General features: G+C 34.6%; 1 protein-coding gene across 2 annotated transcripts in view; it reads right to left on the bottom strand.

Annotated features, from left to right (window-relative positions):
* Positions 1–19,911, bottom strand: part of ITGAV (integrin subunit alpha V) — an 80,900-nt gene that overhangs the window by 45,462 nt on the left and 15,527 nt on the right. For both annotated transcript variants that reach the window (XM_090281477.1, XM_090281483.1), the window contains exons 3-10: positions 13,526–13,617; positions 12,344–12,458; positions 7,444–7,505; positions 5,458–5,503; positions 2,855–2,980; positions 1,933–1,977; positions 653–696; positions 508–564 (exon numbers count right to left, since the gene is read on the bottom strand). In XM_090281477.1, the coding sequence (XP_090137603.1) occupies positions 508–564; positions 653–696; positions 1,933–1,977; positions 2,855–2,980; positions 5,458–5,503; positions 7,444–7,505; positions 12,344–12,458; positions 13,526–13,617 (587 nt within the window). The remainder of the gene's footprint in view (positions 1–507; positions 565–652; positions 697–1,932; positions 1,978–2,854; positions 2,981–5,457; positions 5,504–7,443; positions 7,506–12,343; positions 12,459–13,525; positions 13,618–19,911) is intronic.

The following is a 19,911-nucleotide window of genomic DNA, read 5'->3' as shown; positions in this document are numbered from 1 at the left end:
TGTCCCACAAATGGGAAGCGGTTGCTGGAGACCTTGGGTCGAGTTCCTCATCCTAGCAATCCTCTCTCAAAGCCCCACTATCTCAACTGAACAAGAAGTGGGCTTGAATCCCAGATCTGAGAACTAGATGTTTTTTTCCTCTTCGTACTAATTAACTTTTCCTTTATCATTACTAACTTATCTAATAAAACTGCATCTAATAAAATTAAGTCTTAGACCGTTCCTTAAAGGAAAAGTGAATGTCATCAGCAAAGAAAAAGGAAGTTTTGGCTTTGTGTGTAAGCAATTTGATTTTGTATTTCCTTAAAACAAAAATTAGCCATAATATGCAATTACAAAAGTATCGATATTTGCTTAACAAATTCCTTTGGTTAAAACAAATATAAAACCTTTCAAGTTGATTTTATATCTGTAATATTGAATATTAAACCATTAGCATATTGCCAAGAAAAATTTTAAGACATTAGGAAATGGTGATATTAAAATTAAAATATTTTAAGAGCATACCTGCTCACCAGTAAAATTGTGTAAGGATGACATGTTTTTCCCATCATAAATATAAACCTGTGCAGGAAAAACAAAAGTATATGAAATATAGGAAAGTATAAGATAACCCAGAGATTTTCTAAAAAATAATTTTTAACTTTCCTACCATTCCCAAAGTCCTCGCTGCTCTTGGAACTCCTGAAACAAAGTCTGAAAAGAAAAATATAGTTACTCATTAAGAAATTTTTTTTTTAATCCTCACCTGAGGACATTTTTTCCATTGCTTTTTAGAGAGAGAGGAAGGGAGAGAGGAAAACATCAATGTGAGAGAGGAACATCAATTGGTTGCCTTCCATACACGCCTGGACCAGGGATCATACACACCCTGACCAGTGAAATGATCAGATCCGCAACCCAGGTATGTGCCCTGACCAGGAATCAAACCTGCAAGCTTTTGGTTACAGGACGATGCTCCAACCAACTGAGCCACACCAGCCAGGGCACTCATTTTTTTTTTTAATTACTCATTTTTAAGACCAATACTGAAAATTGCAAGAAAAAGGGGATATGTCAGAAATCTTAAAAAAATTTTTTTTACTTTTTTTATTGTATTTTTTCCTACTACCATTTAGTCCCCTTATACCTCCCTCTCCCTGACCCCCAGCAATCACCACACTGTTGTCCATGTCCACGAGTCCTTTTTCCTTTTCGCTCAATCCTTTCACCCCTTCTCCTCCCCCTTAGCTATCATTCTGGCAGAAAGCTTTAAGTTTTATTTCAAAAGACAGTAAGTAAAAGATTTTTAAAAATTAGTATTTCATAATAAATGATCATGGTATATTTTTAACTACAAAATCAAATATGTACAAAACAGAAAGATTCACGAGGACCCTCAAATAGATGCACATATGCCCTCAGGGCATTTGTCATCTGCTTAAAAAGAAGAAGTAAGATCAAGTGATCTAAGAATAAGGGAAAGCTGTATTTACAGTAAAGAAATAGGGCAGAGGTGGCAGTTACACAGAAATGTGACTGAAATCAGGTAAAGTCTATGATTTCCATTTTGAGCTCTAAAGGATGATGGACAGAGAGAGAGGGTAGAAAAGAACCTTACTGAAAGCCGGAGAAAGTTACAAATTACGCCAAAAGAAAAACAAAACTAAGCCTCTCCAAGAGGATTGAATCTGCAGAAAGCCATGAGGAAGGAGTCAAAGAAGTAACTGACAGTGCTGGGAAAGGAGCAGAGGGGGAAGAGACTGGGGCCCCCAGCACAGGCTCAATGTCAGCCACTGCTTGAGGGCGTTTAATACAGACCCAGCGTACGTGAACGTAGAATGCCTCCAATGGTTTCAGAACTTTTCAATTGCTAAAACAGCATGCCTCTTGTTTCAAATGCTTAGCCTAAATTTTCAGAAAAGGATTAAATGTAGTTCAAGTACATCATACCGTCTATGCCATCTCCATTGAAATCGCCGACAGCCACGGAGTAACCTAAACAGGGAACCAAAGGTGAAACAGCATCAGGGCAGGACCAGTTAGATCTCTGCACACCCGCTAGCTCAGCTGAGAGGACACCTTCAAGGAGTTCCTCTGATATTGTCCTCTAGGGGTAATATACACATATGTGTACGATAAACGCACCTTAAAGAAAATAACTGAGCTAAATACTCAAAGAGTAAAACTCTATTAGAAAAATAAGACTTTTGTCAACATCACAAAGCAATTACTTTTAAAACAGTAATTTTGCAATCCATCATAAAGTAGTACCAAATAACAGGTTTCTCAATCAGCAAAGTACTATTTCTGCCATGTGTACTTGGTTATATGACTAAGAAATTTTAAGAGAACAAAAGCTAACAAATCCTAAAGAACAAAACTATAGTGTAATATGGTCAATAATAAAAGTTCAAGAGTCAGACTACCTGGATTTGAATCTGAAAACAGCACGTTGTGAGTAAAACAAACAAACAAAAGTTGTTAAGTGAGTGATTTCACGCAAGTTATTTTGCCTCTCTGTGCCTGAGTTTCTTTATATAAAATGGGGATAGTAACAGTATATTCATAGACTTCTTGTGAGGATTCAATGAGTTTACACTGAAAAGGACTTAGTACAATACCCAGAACATAGTAAGCATTATCTTAAAGGTTATCTATTATTATCATCATAGTATAAATAATCATGCTCTTAAATTTCAGTCACTGAAATATAACATAACCTAAATACTCAATAACAATTTGAAATATGTTCCTTCTAGTTTCAAAAACCCTTAACCTATTTTACATAAGGGATTTTTCTACTTAAAGCAGCAAATAAAGGACTAATCCACCCCAGCTCCAGAAAAAAAATCCATATTTGGATTTTACCTACCCAAATAACTGTCATCAAAAACAGCTTGTGCAGTCCGAGTTGCTAACTGGTTGTTATATGTGATGCTGTAAACTTTGGGGTCATATTTAGATACAATTTCTGCCACTTGATCTGATATGAGCTGACCTGAAAAAAATATACATATAAAAATAACTTTCTAATGAGAACTTTGTGATGCAGATGATGAATCTCACCTATATGAAAGAAAATCACATTAAATATTAGTAGTTCTAATTATTAGCCTTATATAACTCTCCTTCATAATACTAAGTCAGATATTTAGTACTATTTTTAAGTCACAATTCTTTTTGATTCAACCTAGTACTTAAAATTGGTCTCTGCTAATACACAAAAATTTCTGAGTATAGAATTTGCCTTAATTCACTAAAAATTCAATGTTAAATAAAGGAATAACAAAATATGGGCTGTTTCTCAACCAAATCCATGAGAACTTGAAAAATCAACATAATTAAATATTTTTACCTTTTAATAAAAATAATTGGTTCAACTGATTTTTTAAAACAAATTATTTGGACACCTTTATAAAGTAGCCTGAATGGAGTGAGTTCCTTTTTCTTCACAATCTTAAGTTATAAGGTGGATAAGAAATCTAGACAACTATACAAAAATTAGACTGAACCCTGCAGCAAGAAAGGTTGGCTGATTTATCAAATGTCATCTTCGTAGCATGAGAAAATAATCTCTTCATTTCTATTATTTTAAAAAGAAATTCATAATAACTAACAACTTCAGTCCTGTTCCAATTTGCCCAGCCACATACATTGAGTCAATAGGGCAGAAGCACTTTCTGTCTGGGTCACGCCTTGATCCTCTGGGCGTAAACAGTTCATTAAATATTTCTTGAACCGAAGAACACAGGAAAACCCATCACCTCTTTGGAATAAAACAACATTATCGTTTTCTCTGTTGTTACAGAGACAATTTGGAGATCTATGGAAAAATTCATTCTAACATATTTACTCAGGTTGAAGCCTGCTGATTTTAATCTTATTAAAACAAAATTTTTTCTCCCAGTCACTGAATATTTTAGTTACATATTATATATCATTTATAATGAAACTCCAATGAACATATATTAATAGTATCGATATCTGTTCAAATTTGTAATGAATAGTAATGCCCATACATTGTGCAATACTCATGTCATTAAAAGAACGAGTGATTTAAACACGTTCACAGCTGCATCACTTGAAAATGCAAAGTTAAAGTTAACAAGCCGTCCTGACTGAGAATTACAAACTCTATCTTTGGTTCCCACACATGCTGATGAGACACCTCCCTCCTCTTCAATTAATTAGCATGTCTACCAGTAATAAAGAAAAATAAATCTAGGTTGTATATATATTGATATAATTATTATTTATTTTCTCATATGCAATTAGAACTATTTTTGTTTTCATTGTAAAACTCAAGCATAATTTTCCTAAATCATTCTAATTTCCCATAGATGTACAATTCATAGAAATCCAAGTTTTATAGTTTTAGTTGGTATTTCTCTCATGGATACTGATACTAGTCTTTGCCTGATTTTTCTTTTTGTCATTCTCTCCTTTGCCATCCCTTTCAACTTTTCAGTAATTCCTCATTTCTCATTCCCTCTCATTTTCCTTTCATCCTATTTTCCCTCAGGAAATTTCTTACTTTCACTTCCCTTTCTATAAAGCAAAAGCATGGGTTTTCCTACAAAGAAGCAAGTAAGGAAAGCCTAGTGTAGAATAGGGAAATAAAATGCAGTATCAGAAAGTACTTGCAAATCAATATAGTCAGAGGTTTTCCTGTTCTTCCAAATATTGACAATGCTGGAATACCAGAAAGCCAAGAAACAAGAGTTTGCTCTAATCTTGTAAACAGTATTTTTTAGCAGAAAATAAACATGTGATAATTGACTAAATAGATGTATGTATCTAAGCAAATTTAGTTACTTATTTTCAAACTACCATCAAATAATGGTCTGTTATACATTTGTTCAAATGGTAATCTTATTAGACCTCCCAGAATGACTGAAGAATGTAGTATTTTATCTTTACATCAATCAGCAATGCCAGTTTAATTATATAATTTTGAAACTTAATAAGATCCTCATTTTAAAAACTCCTCAAACACAAAGAAACCATTCTTAATGTCAGTGATTAATGAGAAAATAACAATTTAAATAGCCCAATGAGCATATTCAAAATATTTTAAAACCATGAGCTTTCAGAATGCTACAATTTGCCTATTACAGATAAGTTCCATGTATTTCCTAACACATCATGGCCTCTAGAGTACAGAGATAGAGAAGTACAAACCCAAACTATAAAAATGAATTACTTTAAATCACTTAATAATTTAATTTGTGATTTACATTTAAAGTATTCAGATTATTTTCTACTAAAATATATATAATGTGTTACATATTACATTAAATATTTTATATATAAAATACTATTTATAAATATTATCATATAATATTATAGTGATTTTACATCTAAATTGTATTTTTTTTATTTCTTTAAAATAATTTGAAAATTCTCACAGGCACATGATAAGACAGATGAGTCTTAAACAGTCATTATTGGGTGATTTAAACAATGTTAACCTACCTTGCCAATAAAAGCTACCAGGACCACCAAGAAGTACTCTGTCAGCCTAAATTAAATCAAACAACAAAAAGATATATATTTAAAAGAAGGCAACTTTAAAAACTAAAAGCAATCTAACACACAAAAGCTATGTAGATATATATGACTATAATATACATATATATTAAAGCAAACAAAATCATAAATATCAAACTCATGTAAGTTCCAGTTATGTTCATTGTACCTTTTCTAAAATACAATAAAATAAAATAGGAAAGTTATAATATATTCATTTAATATATGAAAACAAACAAACATATACACACATAGATTCTGTGGATCTTGGTTGCTTCACAAATCTGGTACTAAGTACTTACTGCAAAGTACTATAGGGCTACAATAATGAAGAAGGTCCCTCCTTAATATTGTATATGACATTAGTGACTACACAGGCAGACTTCCTTTTTAACAATCATTACAAATTTTTCAGCTAAAGGAAAATTTTCAGTGTCCTGCAGATCGAAACAGGAGTGAAGTTAGAAGGTACATTTTTCAGGGTAAATACAAGTTACACTTGACTAGCATTCCTTATATCTCTAACAAACTATAAGTAATTCAAAATATTTAGTGTTTAAGCATAATATTTTGGAAATTTCTTCTTGCTGGAGGTTAGAAAAAGTTTTTACCCCTTCAAATGTTCATATAGCCCTTTCAAGAAAGCTTTCAACAGACAATCTCCTGACCTGGCTATATAATAGATTCTTCTAAGTTGTCTGCTTTAAAAGGACTCCTTTATTTTTCAGACATGAGTTGAAGAAAGTGAACAGTTAATTTAGCAATGACTATTCACCATCTGAGAATATTTCCAGGGTTATAATTGTACAGGCATAGGTACAGAAAACATCAACACTTAAAAAAAAAAATAATAATACCTATTTGAAAATATATCATGTAAGTTTAAAACTAATATTTATTAACATACTTTATCTCTGTTTTGGTTCCTTAAATTCTGAATTGAGTAAATTTTGAATTATGAATTTCACATTGAGTAAATTAAAATCAATTATTTAGTAAGGAAAGCTAACTATAACTATCAGGACCTAGTCTAAAATAATTTTAAATAAAGTATACATTTTTAAAGAAGAAAATGTTTTATTAGTTTTTCTGAATCACATGATTATAGTTGCTGTTCTCTTAATAAATTTAAGGCATTTTTTACTCTCATTTCCTAAGAAAGCCATATTAGGCTTTCCAAGGAAGCTCTACTTTTAATCAATCAAACTATTTTTGAGACTTCTCTAGGAAGTAATTAACATTTCAATTTGATATTCAAAGTGTTCACACATCCCATCCAAAAAAAAAAAAAAAAAAAAAAAAGTCACGCAAACAAAATTACATAAAGGAAAGTACTCAGGAACATTTTGCTTTGAAAATGTAAACACGATTCTTCCTTTAGAAAAGTAGATAAGAACTATCGACTCTGGAAAGCATATTAGCTTAGTTAAAAATACACAGAATCCTGAATGTAAGATCCATTATAATAATTAAATTGCTTCAGTTTTACTTGGTGCCTGTAGGCACACAATAGATGGCAAATATGCCAGTTTCCCAGCTTTTATGTAACTACACTCTAATTTTGTAATAAAACTCCCATCGACAGCTTTTGTGAAAAATCAACTTCAATCAAAAACAGAAAACTTTAATATTCTAGAAATTTATCTAACTGGAAATTTCGATATTAAGTCGTAACAGGTTATCTATCATCTACTGAGGAGATCTTCTACTGGCCTCCATTCCCATTTTGATGTCAATTGCAATAAAGCAACACCTAAGGATAAGAATAATATAATGCCAAGAATATCAAAATGCATGGGTCATTTTCCTTAGCTATTTTCATAAAACAAGTAATAGTCATAGAGAAGCTGAAGTATTGACCAATTAATTTTTAACCATGATTTAAATAATAAGGTAGACTGGAATCTCATTTAGTCTTAAATTAGAACTTACTTTAGTAAAATCAATGCTGAATCCTCCTTGACAAAATCCCTGTCCATCAGCATCAATATTTTCTAAGATAAAAACATTGGAAATATAAACAAACCCAAAAAATAAACAAACACTACGAAACAAGAGAAAAATATGACATCATTATCAACGCTAAGATAGTGTACTAGTTTCTGAGGGTGTTCATTTACCTAGGCACTTAATGAATTATCACATTCTAAAACAGTAAGTAGGCATGTTTATCAACTCCATTTTCTCAGATATGGTAACAGAGAAATTAAAGTACCTCAACCAGTCACCAGGGAACAGAAAGAACACCCAAGATAGTGAATCTCAAACTTCTTATTTTTAACCACAAACCACAGTAAGTTTATATTTTATATCACAGCCCACACAACCCAGCATACATAAGATATAAATAAAATAATTTCACAAAACAATATACTGTCATATTTTGTATTTTATTATATTTCATTCCATTTTTTAAAATATACTGATTATGACCCAGTATTTTGATTTCATAAGACTGATGAGCTGTGATCTGTGAGTTAAAATCTCCAATTTAAAATTCCTATTTCTGTTATTACGTATACTATAGTTTTAGGTCTTTACACTAGTAATGAGATACATATGCCCCTAATACATACATTTCCCATGTACATTTTTATAGTCAACAACAAAAAAAATTATTTAAAAACATAGTTCAGAACTTCAGGAGACAGCCAGAACCTAACAACATTCTGAGAAAAGCAAATATGAACCTATCCTCACATCACACTTAGTACTGGGGTCTAGTCAAAGTGACATCGTTAAACAGGACACTCAAATATTTTCCAAATGGTAACAGAGTCAATCATTTTATTCTTTGGCAGTTACCCTGTTTTTGTAGTTCTCACAGATGATTTCTGGACAACTGGTCAATTAATTAAAATAAAATTTAATCATGAGAAATATTGTACCTAGAACAGAGGTAAGGATGAACCTGAAGATTCTCCCTTGTTTTATTTTGTTAATGAGGAACAATGAAAACTCTACTCTTCAGTTATCGAAATTTTTTCTTAATTTATTTTTCAGTTACAATTGATATACAATATTATATCAGTTTCAGGTATACAACAGTGATTAGACAAACACCTTTTGAAGTAATCGTTCTGATAATATCAAGGAATTCTTATAGCTAACGTTACAATATATTAGTAATTGTGTTATGGTATTACTGTATTTGTCACCCAAATACAGGAACCAAAAAAACCTATTAAGTCATTAGGACAACTTCCAAGAATTTTTGTCAAATATTCCCATCAAAAATTTTGAACCCATTTTATAAATTTGTAAACTGCCCCAAACTACACAATTTATATCTAAATTTAGATTTTTTTTTTTTTTAACAGAAAATACCCTCAAGAGTGTAATGCTACCTCACTGTAAATTTTTTCTGGGAAAATGTAGGGCTGGGATTTCCAATGTCTCATGAATTCATATTAATGAATTCTGCTCTGACCTCAAGCCAGCCATTTATTTCCTTTATTCAAGTTGCATCTGGGGAACTATTTCAGGCTATTTATAAAGACATCCTTTTTTAAATTATCATACTGTACAATTATATGCTTTATATGGTTTCCCAGAACATCTAACTAGAACATTACTCTCCTTTACAATTTTCTTAACAGGTACACATTAAACTGAGTGTTTATGCCAATGTAAAAAATATTATGTTGACTGTAGCCTACTTCAGTACAGGCTTTTGTTTTATTTCTATGGGCAATTAATATTCCTCCCACTTGTTAAACCTTACAACATTACACATAATAGTATTATTAATTATGATAGTAAGAGCAACTAATGGTTATCAAGCCCTTACTGTGAGCCAGGTACTTACTATTCTAAAGTATTCTCCTTGGCATTATCTTTTTAAATCTTTATAGCATAGCAATCCTATGAGAGATGTAATTATTATTCACAATTTTCAGATAAGGAAACTAAGACTTAAGGAAATTAAGTAATTTGACCATGGTCAAATAGTTAGTAAATATGAGATCATGGATCTGAGCCCAAGTATATCCACACCAGAAGGCTGCAATACCTCAAATCTGTAAGTAATGTATTTGTAATTCCCTGAGTAACAATCAAGGAAAAAGAAAAGGAAAAGCCAACTGGAAATTAAATTGAAGAAAAATCTATGTATAAATAATATCACCAGAAAGGAACAAAAGACTCAGTCTGAGCAAAGAATTGAAAGTGTTTAAGTTAGAACAGAAAGACATTTGTCCTATTCTGTAATGCCAAAAATGGTCATAGATACAGATATAAAAAGCCTAAACCAAATGTAATCAGTAATAAGGTAAGTTTTAAAAACAAAAGCAAACAAACAATAAAAACCCCTACAAATTACCACCACCAAAACAAGCAAAGTAGTCAAGAAGTTAGCAATGTAACCCTACAAAGCTGGCTCCCCACTTAAAATCAATCATTGGGTTGCATATTTTGAACACAGAGAAGACGAAGATACTAAATTCATACATCTGAAGTCTTTTCTCCGAAACAATGCTTTACCAATGATGAAACAAAAGGCCCAGAGTGGTGAAGTGAATCACCCACAGCTACAGGCAGGTCGTAGGCAGATTTACGAGAATATAACCCGAGTTTTCAGAGTCCCACCTGGGAGCATTTTTTATCTTGCAGGTTTCCCCTGGTAATTGGGTCCTGTAGGTAGTGGCTTAATATTTCAGAAGCTGAAAGGAAAAACGTGTAAAACAATCAAGGGATTCAGAAAGCCATATTTATTAAGAAGAAAGGCATTTACTTTGCTGTTTTGAGGTGGTTATTTGTATTTTTCTGAGATTTGAGGTTTTATTATTTAGATCGGGGATCAGCAAATATTTTTCTATGAAGGGCCAGATAGTAAATATATTAGGCTTAGGGGCTACATAGTCTCTGTGGCAATATTCAACTCTCCTTTTGCAGACAACATGTTAACAAATGGGTGCGGCTGTATTCCAATAAAACTTTATTTAAACAAGAGGCTCACAAGCCATAGTTTGCTGACCTGATTCGGACGTTTAAATACATTAGAAAATAAGGTTTAAAAAGATTTTATAACTTTTGTGCCTAAACCAAATAAAAATGAATGCATTATTTAACAGATGGATTATGCAAACATCCCCTTATTGCTTCAAATACATGTTGAGAAAAGAACTATTTACTACTGAAGAGACAAAATAACAAAAACTACTAGCTTAACATGGCAGTACATCCACAGGGATCGTCGTTAGAACGCTTGTTTTCAGAAGGGTTCCATGTACTCTTACACATCTGGAATTATCCAAACCTGTACTCGTGAAAGCAAAATGTATCCTTTGCAGAAAAACTGTGAGGAAATTGAAGTGGAAAACATTTTCTATTGTTATTAATACAGGAGAAAAATTCTTTTGGAATAAAACAGACCTGGTTCAAATCCTCCTTAGACCACTCAGTTCCATAAGATGTAGGGGAAAAAAAACAAACTTCAACTGCCTAAATCTCAGTTCCCACATCTATCATATGAGCACAAGTGTGATTGTGTGTGTGTCCAAGTATAAGTTACAAACCTGGCACACAAAAGTTAGCTCACTCTTCATAGTTATAAATTTATCTTCTCACAATAGGAACATTTTTGCAATACAGAAATGTAAAACACAAATTTAGTCCTCACATTTCCCGCACACCACAAAGACAACAGTACTAAGACCAAAATACCAACATAAAGGTAATACGGATGGCATCAAGCACTGAGGATAAAACTGCTAATTTCCTCTGTCCTGTGTAGGGAGTGCTTTCTAGCCTTTGCTAACAAATGATGTCATTCTGGGAGGTATCATTCTTTTGATGTTTACCTCTCAGTGTTAACAAGTAGGGTCATGGTGCAGGCTAGAAATGAGTGTTTATAAAGAAATCACTAGCCATTTCTTGAAGGTTCAACTGCTTAGGATTTCAAAAACTGAATAGTTCCTTTGACCTGGTGTCAGAAGTCATTTAACACACAAAAAAATAACATAACAGTAAGAGTCTTACATGTTGTACTCATCCAGGGACAAGTAGAACATAAAAAATAAAGGCCTAAAAAGTGCTCTACGTATAAACACCATAGCATTTCAATAAGCTATTCTTATGTATCTGGTATAAAGAGGACTGGGGTGATGGTCACTTTAACAAAAGTGAGAAGGCAAAAGGATCTGAATCTCTGAGGGAAAAGGATGTACAGTTTGTAAAAGCATAAACAAAATTATAAATGCTCGAAATCGTCTTTAGTCACAATATCAATTTCACACAATACCAGAGAAGAATGTGAGATCTTTTGGATTATCAAAAGAGGAGTGAGCTTGATAATGGATTGATAAACAAACTCTAATAATTAAAGCAAGGAAATTCAGACTCAGAATCCTTCTGTTATAAAGTCTGGCATTTTAAGACAAAATTTTTATTTTTAACATTATTATTAAAACTATATTTTCATAAAGTTCTGAAACTTCAGTATCCACCAAAATCCCCTTATAGAATTAGTTCAAAATGCAGACACCCAGGCCTGACCTGGACCTACTGAATCAGAATCTCTAAAACCTGTTAGAAAAGCTCAGTGGAGCATCTTCTAACTAAAAGTGACTAAAAATAACAGGTTTCCAAAATCACATATGAATTACTAACCAAGGAAGATGAAAATTGGTTCTTACTGAGACAAGCTTGCTGACTTCATGTGTGTAATTACTTTATAGTAATAGGATTGTTTTAATTTTGCTGTCACCAAACATCACAATATGTCAATAAATATTAATCCCCTGCCTATACACACACACACACACACTCTCACATTTTTAACAAACTAGGCTTCCCAACTCTCTTAAAAACTGGTATAGCTTCCTGTACGTACTTGATCGGCATGGAGCATACTCCACGGTCTTTGCTCCATCCTGGAGAAAGCAGGTCCCAACAGGCTCTCTCTCCTGCTTCAGTTCAGTCCTCCAGTGGTACAGAGGGGCACAGGCCTGAAATCAAAGGACGTAGTTAGTCCAAGAATAAAAATTCTCTGAAAAAATTAAGTGTTTCCGACAATCTGGACTTCCTCAGAGAAAGAACCCTCAGATTTGAGGATTATGACACATAGGCTGTTTAGGGTGGGGCAAAAGCAGGTTTACAGTTGTTCGTATGGAAAAATACAAAACTGATCAATAATAATGCAAGAACAAATCCTGTGTTCTGCCTACTCACAACTGTTAATCTACTTTTGCGCCTCCCTCCCGCCCCCCGAAACACACACACACCCTGTATTTACAGCCACAGGACAGAACAGGACCAGCTAGGTAAAAGGTCTAGTTAGAGAAGACGGGGCCCAGAACAGAGCCCAGGGATGCCCCAACATTAGAAACTGAGCAGAAGAGGAGCCATTAAAGGAGATTACAAAGGAGTAACCAACAAGATGTGAGAAAAGCAGGAAAGTACAGTGTCCCAGAAGACAAGGGAAGAAAATTATTTCAAAATCAATGGCCCAACTGACTTTGCTGAATGGTACTGAAGGGGCAATAAACATAAGTACCAGTGGATTTCAGTGACCTGAAAGGCGAGGGTGACCTTGGCTGAGCCTACCTGAGCCTGACTGGGAAGAAAATGTGAAGTGAATAAGTAGAGATGGTTACTATGGAAAACACTTTGTAAAAGTTTTCAAAGGGAGATTAGGGATTAGGGATTAGGACCATGGCACAAGGGAAGATAAGGCAAAGAGAAGCTTGTTGTATTTTTGAAGAAGTAGGTACTAGGGGGTTTGATTAATCAAAGGCACACTATTCCTTACCCTGGCTGGATAGAAACAAACTGATGGGAACTATCAAGTGAGGTGGGAGAAATGAAAATGTGGAAATGAAGGCTGACAGTGGCAGAAACCCAGACTGTGAAGAGCAAGAGAAACAGGGTGGCCTTTGGTCAGAGCTCCCTCATCTCATTACAACCTGTGCCCCGAGCACACTGAGTTTTACTATCAGCTTTTAAACATAAAACTTTCTTTGTTTTCATGTAAATTGACTAAACTCACCTATGACTAAATACCCAAAAGACTTACCAAAATTTTATCCTGCTTCGATCTCACAGATGCTCCAAACCACTGGTGGGACTTAAATTCCAACGGATCATCCTTGGCATAATCTCTGTTGCCTAAAAAAAAGTAGGGTGAGGGATGAGAAACAAAATATACATTCAAAATATAGCAGAGTTTATTTCAGTCCAGCCAGGTATAAGATCAGTGTGGCTTTGATAAATCAAATACCATACTGGCTATTTATCTCATATACTTTTCAACTAATCAGAGAAAAATACAAGGTGACTGAGAAATGTCTTAGGGTTGTTATTAAGCTGATCATTTAATTATCATATTGCAGATGTGAAAAAGTATTAGCAACTGAAGTTTTCCAGTTGCTAAACTATAACATAATTAACTATTAAACAAATACTTATGATGACCTACTGTACTCCCAGAAGTTCTTTCTGTGGCATAAAAGCGTTTACAAAAACAAAAGGCCATGAAACACCTTTGTAGAACCCCAGCAGTAAAAGATGAAAGTCAAAGACCAAGATGGTGCCAGAGCCACTGTCATATGAGAGTTAGAATCCAGGAGACAGGATGTGGCTAGTAGGAAAAAGAATGAGGTTTGCAATTAGACATGCAAACATTTCTTTTTCAGGCTACATTATTGATAAAAATTATTCCTAAAGTACCAGGCACTCATACAGCACTGTATTTAAAAAAATAAATAAATAAAATAAAAATCCTTTCCACAGTAAAGCTCATCATTTAGTCAAAGAAAAAAAAACAAAAAACACAGAAATATATGCATACAGTATTTTGGTAAAAAGAGACTCATTATTTTTAAGCTCTAATTGGTTCCACTTAAAATCTCTTTATAATAATCATTCTTTCTAAGTACATTGGACAAATATAGCAGACAAGTGTCAGTTTAAGAATGCAATATGTAAATATCATCAAAATGTTTGGTTAAATCTTCCCTGAAGCTCATCCATCTTTAAAATAGTACTGTGGTTATTCAATTCCATTTTGAAGACTTAACACTGACTGAAGTGTTATAAATAATTAGAATTTCAAAAATGCCAGGTGTCTTATAGTCAAGGCGAAGAGTGAAACTTTGTTCATCATTATATTCTTTTAACTTTTTCATCGTTTCAAAAAAAATGTTAATGTGTCAATCTTCAAAGGCCTCTAGATCTGTTGTCCAAACACCATTGTTCTTTGCCAGTGGTAACAAATGAACCGTTTTGTAAGTAGAGGAAAGGAACAAGAGAGATGGAACTAGCTAATATAATATATGCCCTTCACCATGAAAATCAAGGTTTCCCAACAATGTTTGGCTTGCCCCTGAAGCCTATGTTCACCATGCTATCCCCACACAAAAACAATACACATTAGTGACCTACAGATCAGCAAATAGTCCATGAAATCCCTTACATTTCCCATCCTTCCAGTTAGGTTAAAGCCACATAACTAGTTCTTACCAATAAGCTAAGAACACAAGTAGCAGTTTAAATTCAAGTTCTCTTCTAGTTCAATACAATTAAGAGTGGATATGAATTGACTAATAATCATGAAAATGCAAATGAAAGCCACAATAAGATATTGCCTCATACCACTTGGGATAAAAAAAAAAAAAAAGGTGTTTGAAAAGATGTGGAGAAAAAGACACCCTTGTATACTGTTGGTGGGGATGTAATTGGTACAGCCATTATGGAAAAAATATATAGGTTACTCAATATATTAAATATAGAGCTAACATGATCCAGTAATCCCACTTCTGGATATATATCCAAAGAAAATAAAATCACTATCTTGAAGGGTTATCTGTACTTCCAATATTCACAAGAGCCAAAATATGGAAGTAACCTAAATGTCTATTGATGGATGAATAAAAGAAAATATGAGGATATACAATGGAGGCAGAGTAGGTGGAAGGTACATTCACCTCCTCCCAGGACCAAACTGGAATTAGAACTAAAATATATAACAATCAGCATGAATAACCAACTGAAGATTAGCTGAACAGAAGTCTTATAACCAAGGATTTACAGAAGAAGCCATGTCAAAACTGGTGGGGGTTGGGGGTGGGGGTGCACAAAGGGCTGCCTCTCCTCCCATGGGCAGTGGCTGAGATGCTGGGGGGATATCTCAGCTGCAAAGGTTCCCCCTGAGGAGCATGGGGTCTCAAGCCCACACTGGGCTCCCCAGCCCAAGAGCATCAGAGCCAGGAAGAGGCATCCACATAACACCTAGCTGTGAAAATCAGTGGGGAGTCTGTCTGCCAGGGAGAGGAAAGTTTGCTAGAGGAGCCTCTGTCTTAAATGGCCAACACAAAAAAACTCATTCGTAGCTGTTCATCCTGGGCTCCAGCAGAGGAAAGGCAGAGCAGACTAGAGTCACATGAGGAGAGACGGGTTTGTACCTCTGGGGAGAGAGCTTAAAGGGATAGCCGCCAGGATCCCTGGGCTGAGTCCCTCTCCTACCCCACAGACATCATCATTCTTGGGTGGAAGAATCCCCTCCATACTATATCAGCCTTGGGAAAAGTGATATCCCTATCCTCTGAACTCCCTCTCAGGCCACCTCATAGACATCTTGGGCCTTCCCATATTCATCAAGACTCAGAAGAGCCAGCCGCAAACTATGGATCGCTTGTAGCTCCTAACAGGTTGCCCAGGGCCAGTCACCAGCAGCCTGTGACATTGGCCTTCACCAGAGACCCTCCCAAGAGGCCCCAGAACCAACACATGCAGTGGCCAGCTTCAAACAACATCAGAGCACAATCAACTAAGATTCACAAGCAGCATATCCAAAGGGAGATCTCGGCAGGCATCAGAACCTGCTGAGACAAATTTCACTTTGTGTGGTCAGCACCTGCCTGCACAGCAGCTTATGCAATGTGGTTGGGGTTAATCCTTACAGTCAGTCAGCCTGAGGGACAATCCCAGGCATGAACAGGACAACAGCAATCAAGACTCAATTACAACAGGAGGCCTCACATAACTCACACAAGGGACCTTCCTGGAGTATACAGCTCAGGTAATCCAAGGAGACTATGTCATTGGGTCCCAAAGGGCACCTACTACATGAGGCAACCCTACCAAAACTGGAGAACAGCATATTTACCTAATACTTAGACACAAACACAAAGAGGCAGCCAAAATGGGGAGGCAAAGAAACATGTCTCAAATGAAAGAACAGGAAAAATCTCCAGAAAAAGAGGTAAATGAAATGAAGGCAAGCAATTCAGAAAATATAGAATTCTAAAAAATGGTTGTAAGGGTGCTCAAAGAACTAAGTGAGAACTTGAAAAGCAAGAAAAACAACAAAGAAACCCTGAAAAAGAGCCAGTCAGAGATGAAAAATAAAGTATCTGAAATTAAAAACAAACTAGAAGGAATAAACAGGAGGCTGGATGAAAACAGGGGAAAGAATGCAATTTGGAAGACAAAGTAGCAGAAAACACCCAATCAGAAAAGCAAAATGAAAAAATAATTAAAAATGAAAACAGTATAAGGGAACTTTGGATCAATATGAAGTGTAACAACATCTGTATCATAGGGGTACCAAAGGAGAAGAAAGTGAGCAAAGGATTGAGAATCTATTTGAAGAAATGACAGAAAACATTTCTAATCTAGGAAGGAAAAAGATAACCAAGTCAAGGAGGTGCAAAGAGTTCCAAACAAGAGGGCCCAATGTCACCCCAAGAAACTCAATTAAAAAAAATTGTTAAACACTATGTGGTATATACATACACTGGAATATTATTCAGCCATGAAAAAGGAAATCCTGCCAGCTGAGACAACATGGATGGACCTAAAGGACATTATGATAAGTGAAATAAGCCAGGCACGGCACTGTCAACTAGCATATGCTTTTCACTGCTACCATGTCCTATTTTCTATTTTAAAAAAGGATTGAAAACATCCCGTGCCATCATAATTATGGCTATCTGCCTTTATGGACATCAGGTTTAACTTAAGCTAGAAAATATGACAAAAAATAAATACAAATTTTACATATCTTTTTGGTTTTAATTTCGTCAAGTATTAGGGAGCCAAAAAGCCATAGTTCTTTCCACATGGCAAGCTGTTTGCCAACAGTATGTAATGAAAATAAAGGAGCACCAATCAAAGGTGAAAAAAACACCAGACAATATGGCTCTTTCTGATTTTTTGTTTTTTTACGTACATTTGAAAAACCCAGAGCTTTTTAAAAACTTACATATGGCCCAAAACAATAAATATGTCTTAAAGCATATGCGATTAAATGAGCTCTCAATTACATTACCAAACAAAACAAGTCAAATATATTTGGATATAATGCACTGGCATACATTGGAATCCAAAACTTAGTCAAAAGTCTTTAAAAAATAATCTGTACCACCCATTGCTTTGAATGTCTTCAGCTTCAATAAGGTCATAACCTCAAATCACTATATTTAAAGAAGTTTGCTCAAGAGGAAGTTCTTTTTTTACTACTCAAAACTTTTCCCCCAGAGATCAAGTCTTAAAGTACTTGCTTCAACATCAAGCAGAAGTTTTACTTAGGGGAAGTGTGAATAGAAGTGGGTTGGGGGGAAAGAGAAGGAAAGCCTGCTCTCCAAACAAACTGACAACTTCATTCATGACCTGGCTGAAGCTGGCAGCTAATAGAGGGCACAGGAGTGAGCTAAATATTTTGAGTCACAGCCCTGAAGTCACCATTTCTAGTAATGCCAGAACTCCACAAGCTGCTTGACCCCTGCCACCAAGCTCAAAATGAAAATCAGATACAGACAATGACAAAAATTCCAGGGTAGGAGGAAATGTTGCCTCAGGCAACAGTCAAGAAAGAACAAAAATTTCTGTTCATAATTCTGTAAAACACCTTGGAATATTTACTCTAATCTTCCAAATAAAAGAGTACTTCACCCAACAGTAAAAATTAGAAGAAATGTCCCATATTACATAACATCACACTCTATATTCTCACTTTCAAAAATACAGAGAATTGAAGTTAATTAGCAAGTAAGTCACTAGAGCCTTGAAGATTTAACATCTGTTTTTACTGGCTTTTCATTTTGTCCACTGCACTTTATCAAACTCCCTTGATTGTAGACTTCAGGAGAGAAGCCTACTGAGCAGAGCAAACTGTCAGAGCTTTAGACTCAGCCCCTGCTGAGCAGCCAACTCTCCTCATTTCCTCGGAGTGTTTCAAAACACACTATCGAATACTCAACTTGCTGAAGAATTACAGGAATGTTTATTTTTAAGAAAGAGTTACCTTACCACCCTAAAGCTAAATTTTTGTTTCTTCTTTTCATGCTTAAAGAATATCTTTTGGAGCAACAAGATTATGTCATCTTTTTTGAAAAGGCCAGAGTCAAGAAGAATGCCAAAGCATTAGAAAAAAGTAGGGTGGATATGTAGCCATTAATTTTCACACACAAATTAGTTAGCAGCCTCCATATCCCCTCTTAATTAACTTTATGTTTATAGCTCATCTCCCACATAAAGGAGTTTTAGTTCCTCAAATTTAAGAACTCTTAAATTGAAAAAGCTCCACCTAGCAATTTTTATAAGCATTATCCTTCCTGTTTCTCTATTTTATGTCTTAAGAGTCAAACTATTAAGAGCAGTATATTGCAAGAAAATAAAACAATTCATTAATCAAAATTCTATATATTACTGAAAAAAGGAAGTAAATAATTTATTTGACTTAATAAAAAAAGTTCCTTAATTAAGAAAGTCTGACAGTCAGTGGTTAGATATTTATACTAATGAAAGGATTACTTACTTTGTAAACTGCAAAGTGTCTTTAAATGTTTCTAGAAGCATAACTGTTGATTTAAAATGATAATAAAGGTTCCTAACTCTAAAGTGTTCAGAGTCACAGATTACTGAAACCTTGATCATTTGTGAACATAAATGTAGATTCTAAAATCATAATCTATGAACATGAGGAAGGGTTACTAATTTACATAGAGCTGTCCAGAAACACCTTTTATATAAAATGGGATATATCATTTTTTTCCAAAAGCAAACAAGAAGAGTCAGAAAAGTATAGCCAAAAGAAAACGTGGCGATGCTCATTTCACTGGGATCAGTTTTTATTTCTTTATTGAGCTATCACTACCAGAGGGAACAGAGAATCAAAATTTGCCTCTCCTTCCACGAGCAAGTCTGTCAGTGCTGCTGGAGCCAGCACAGAGAATACAGGCCCTTTGAAAACACCCACTGCCTTCTCAATGCTGGTTTGTTTCCTCCTAGTGATGAGAAGGAAATGATCCTGAAAGCATCTAACATCTTAAAACAAAAACTCTTTACTGAAGCCTTTTTTAAAAAAAAGCCAAGTCAATGTTAAGTCTTAAAAAAATAAAATGGGTACGGGTCAATCAAAGTGGCCAGGGAAGAGGCTTCAAAGGATCATATGAATTCAGT

Source organism: Furipterus horrens, unplaced genomic scaffold, assembly GCF_987537825.1.
Source record: "Furipterus horrens unplaced genomic scaffold, mFurHor1.1.pri manual_scaffold_1, whole genome shotgun sequence".
NCBI classification, from domain to species: Eukaryota; Metazoa; Chordata; class Mammalia; order Chiroptera; family Furipteridae; genus Furipterus; species Furipterus horrens.
Note: the sequence above shows the minus strand (reverse complement) of the source record. Positions and strands in the feature narration are given on the sequence as shown.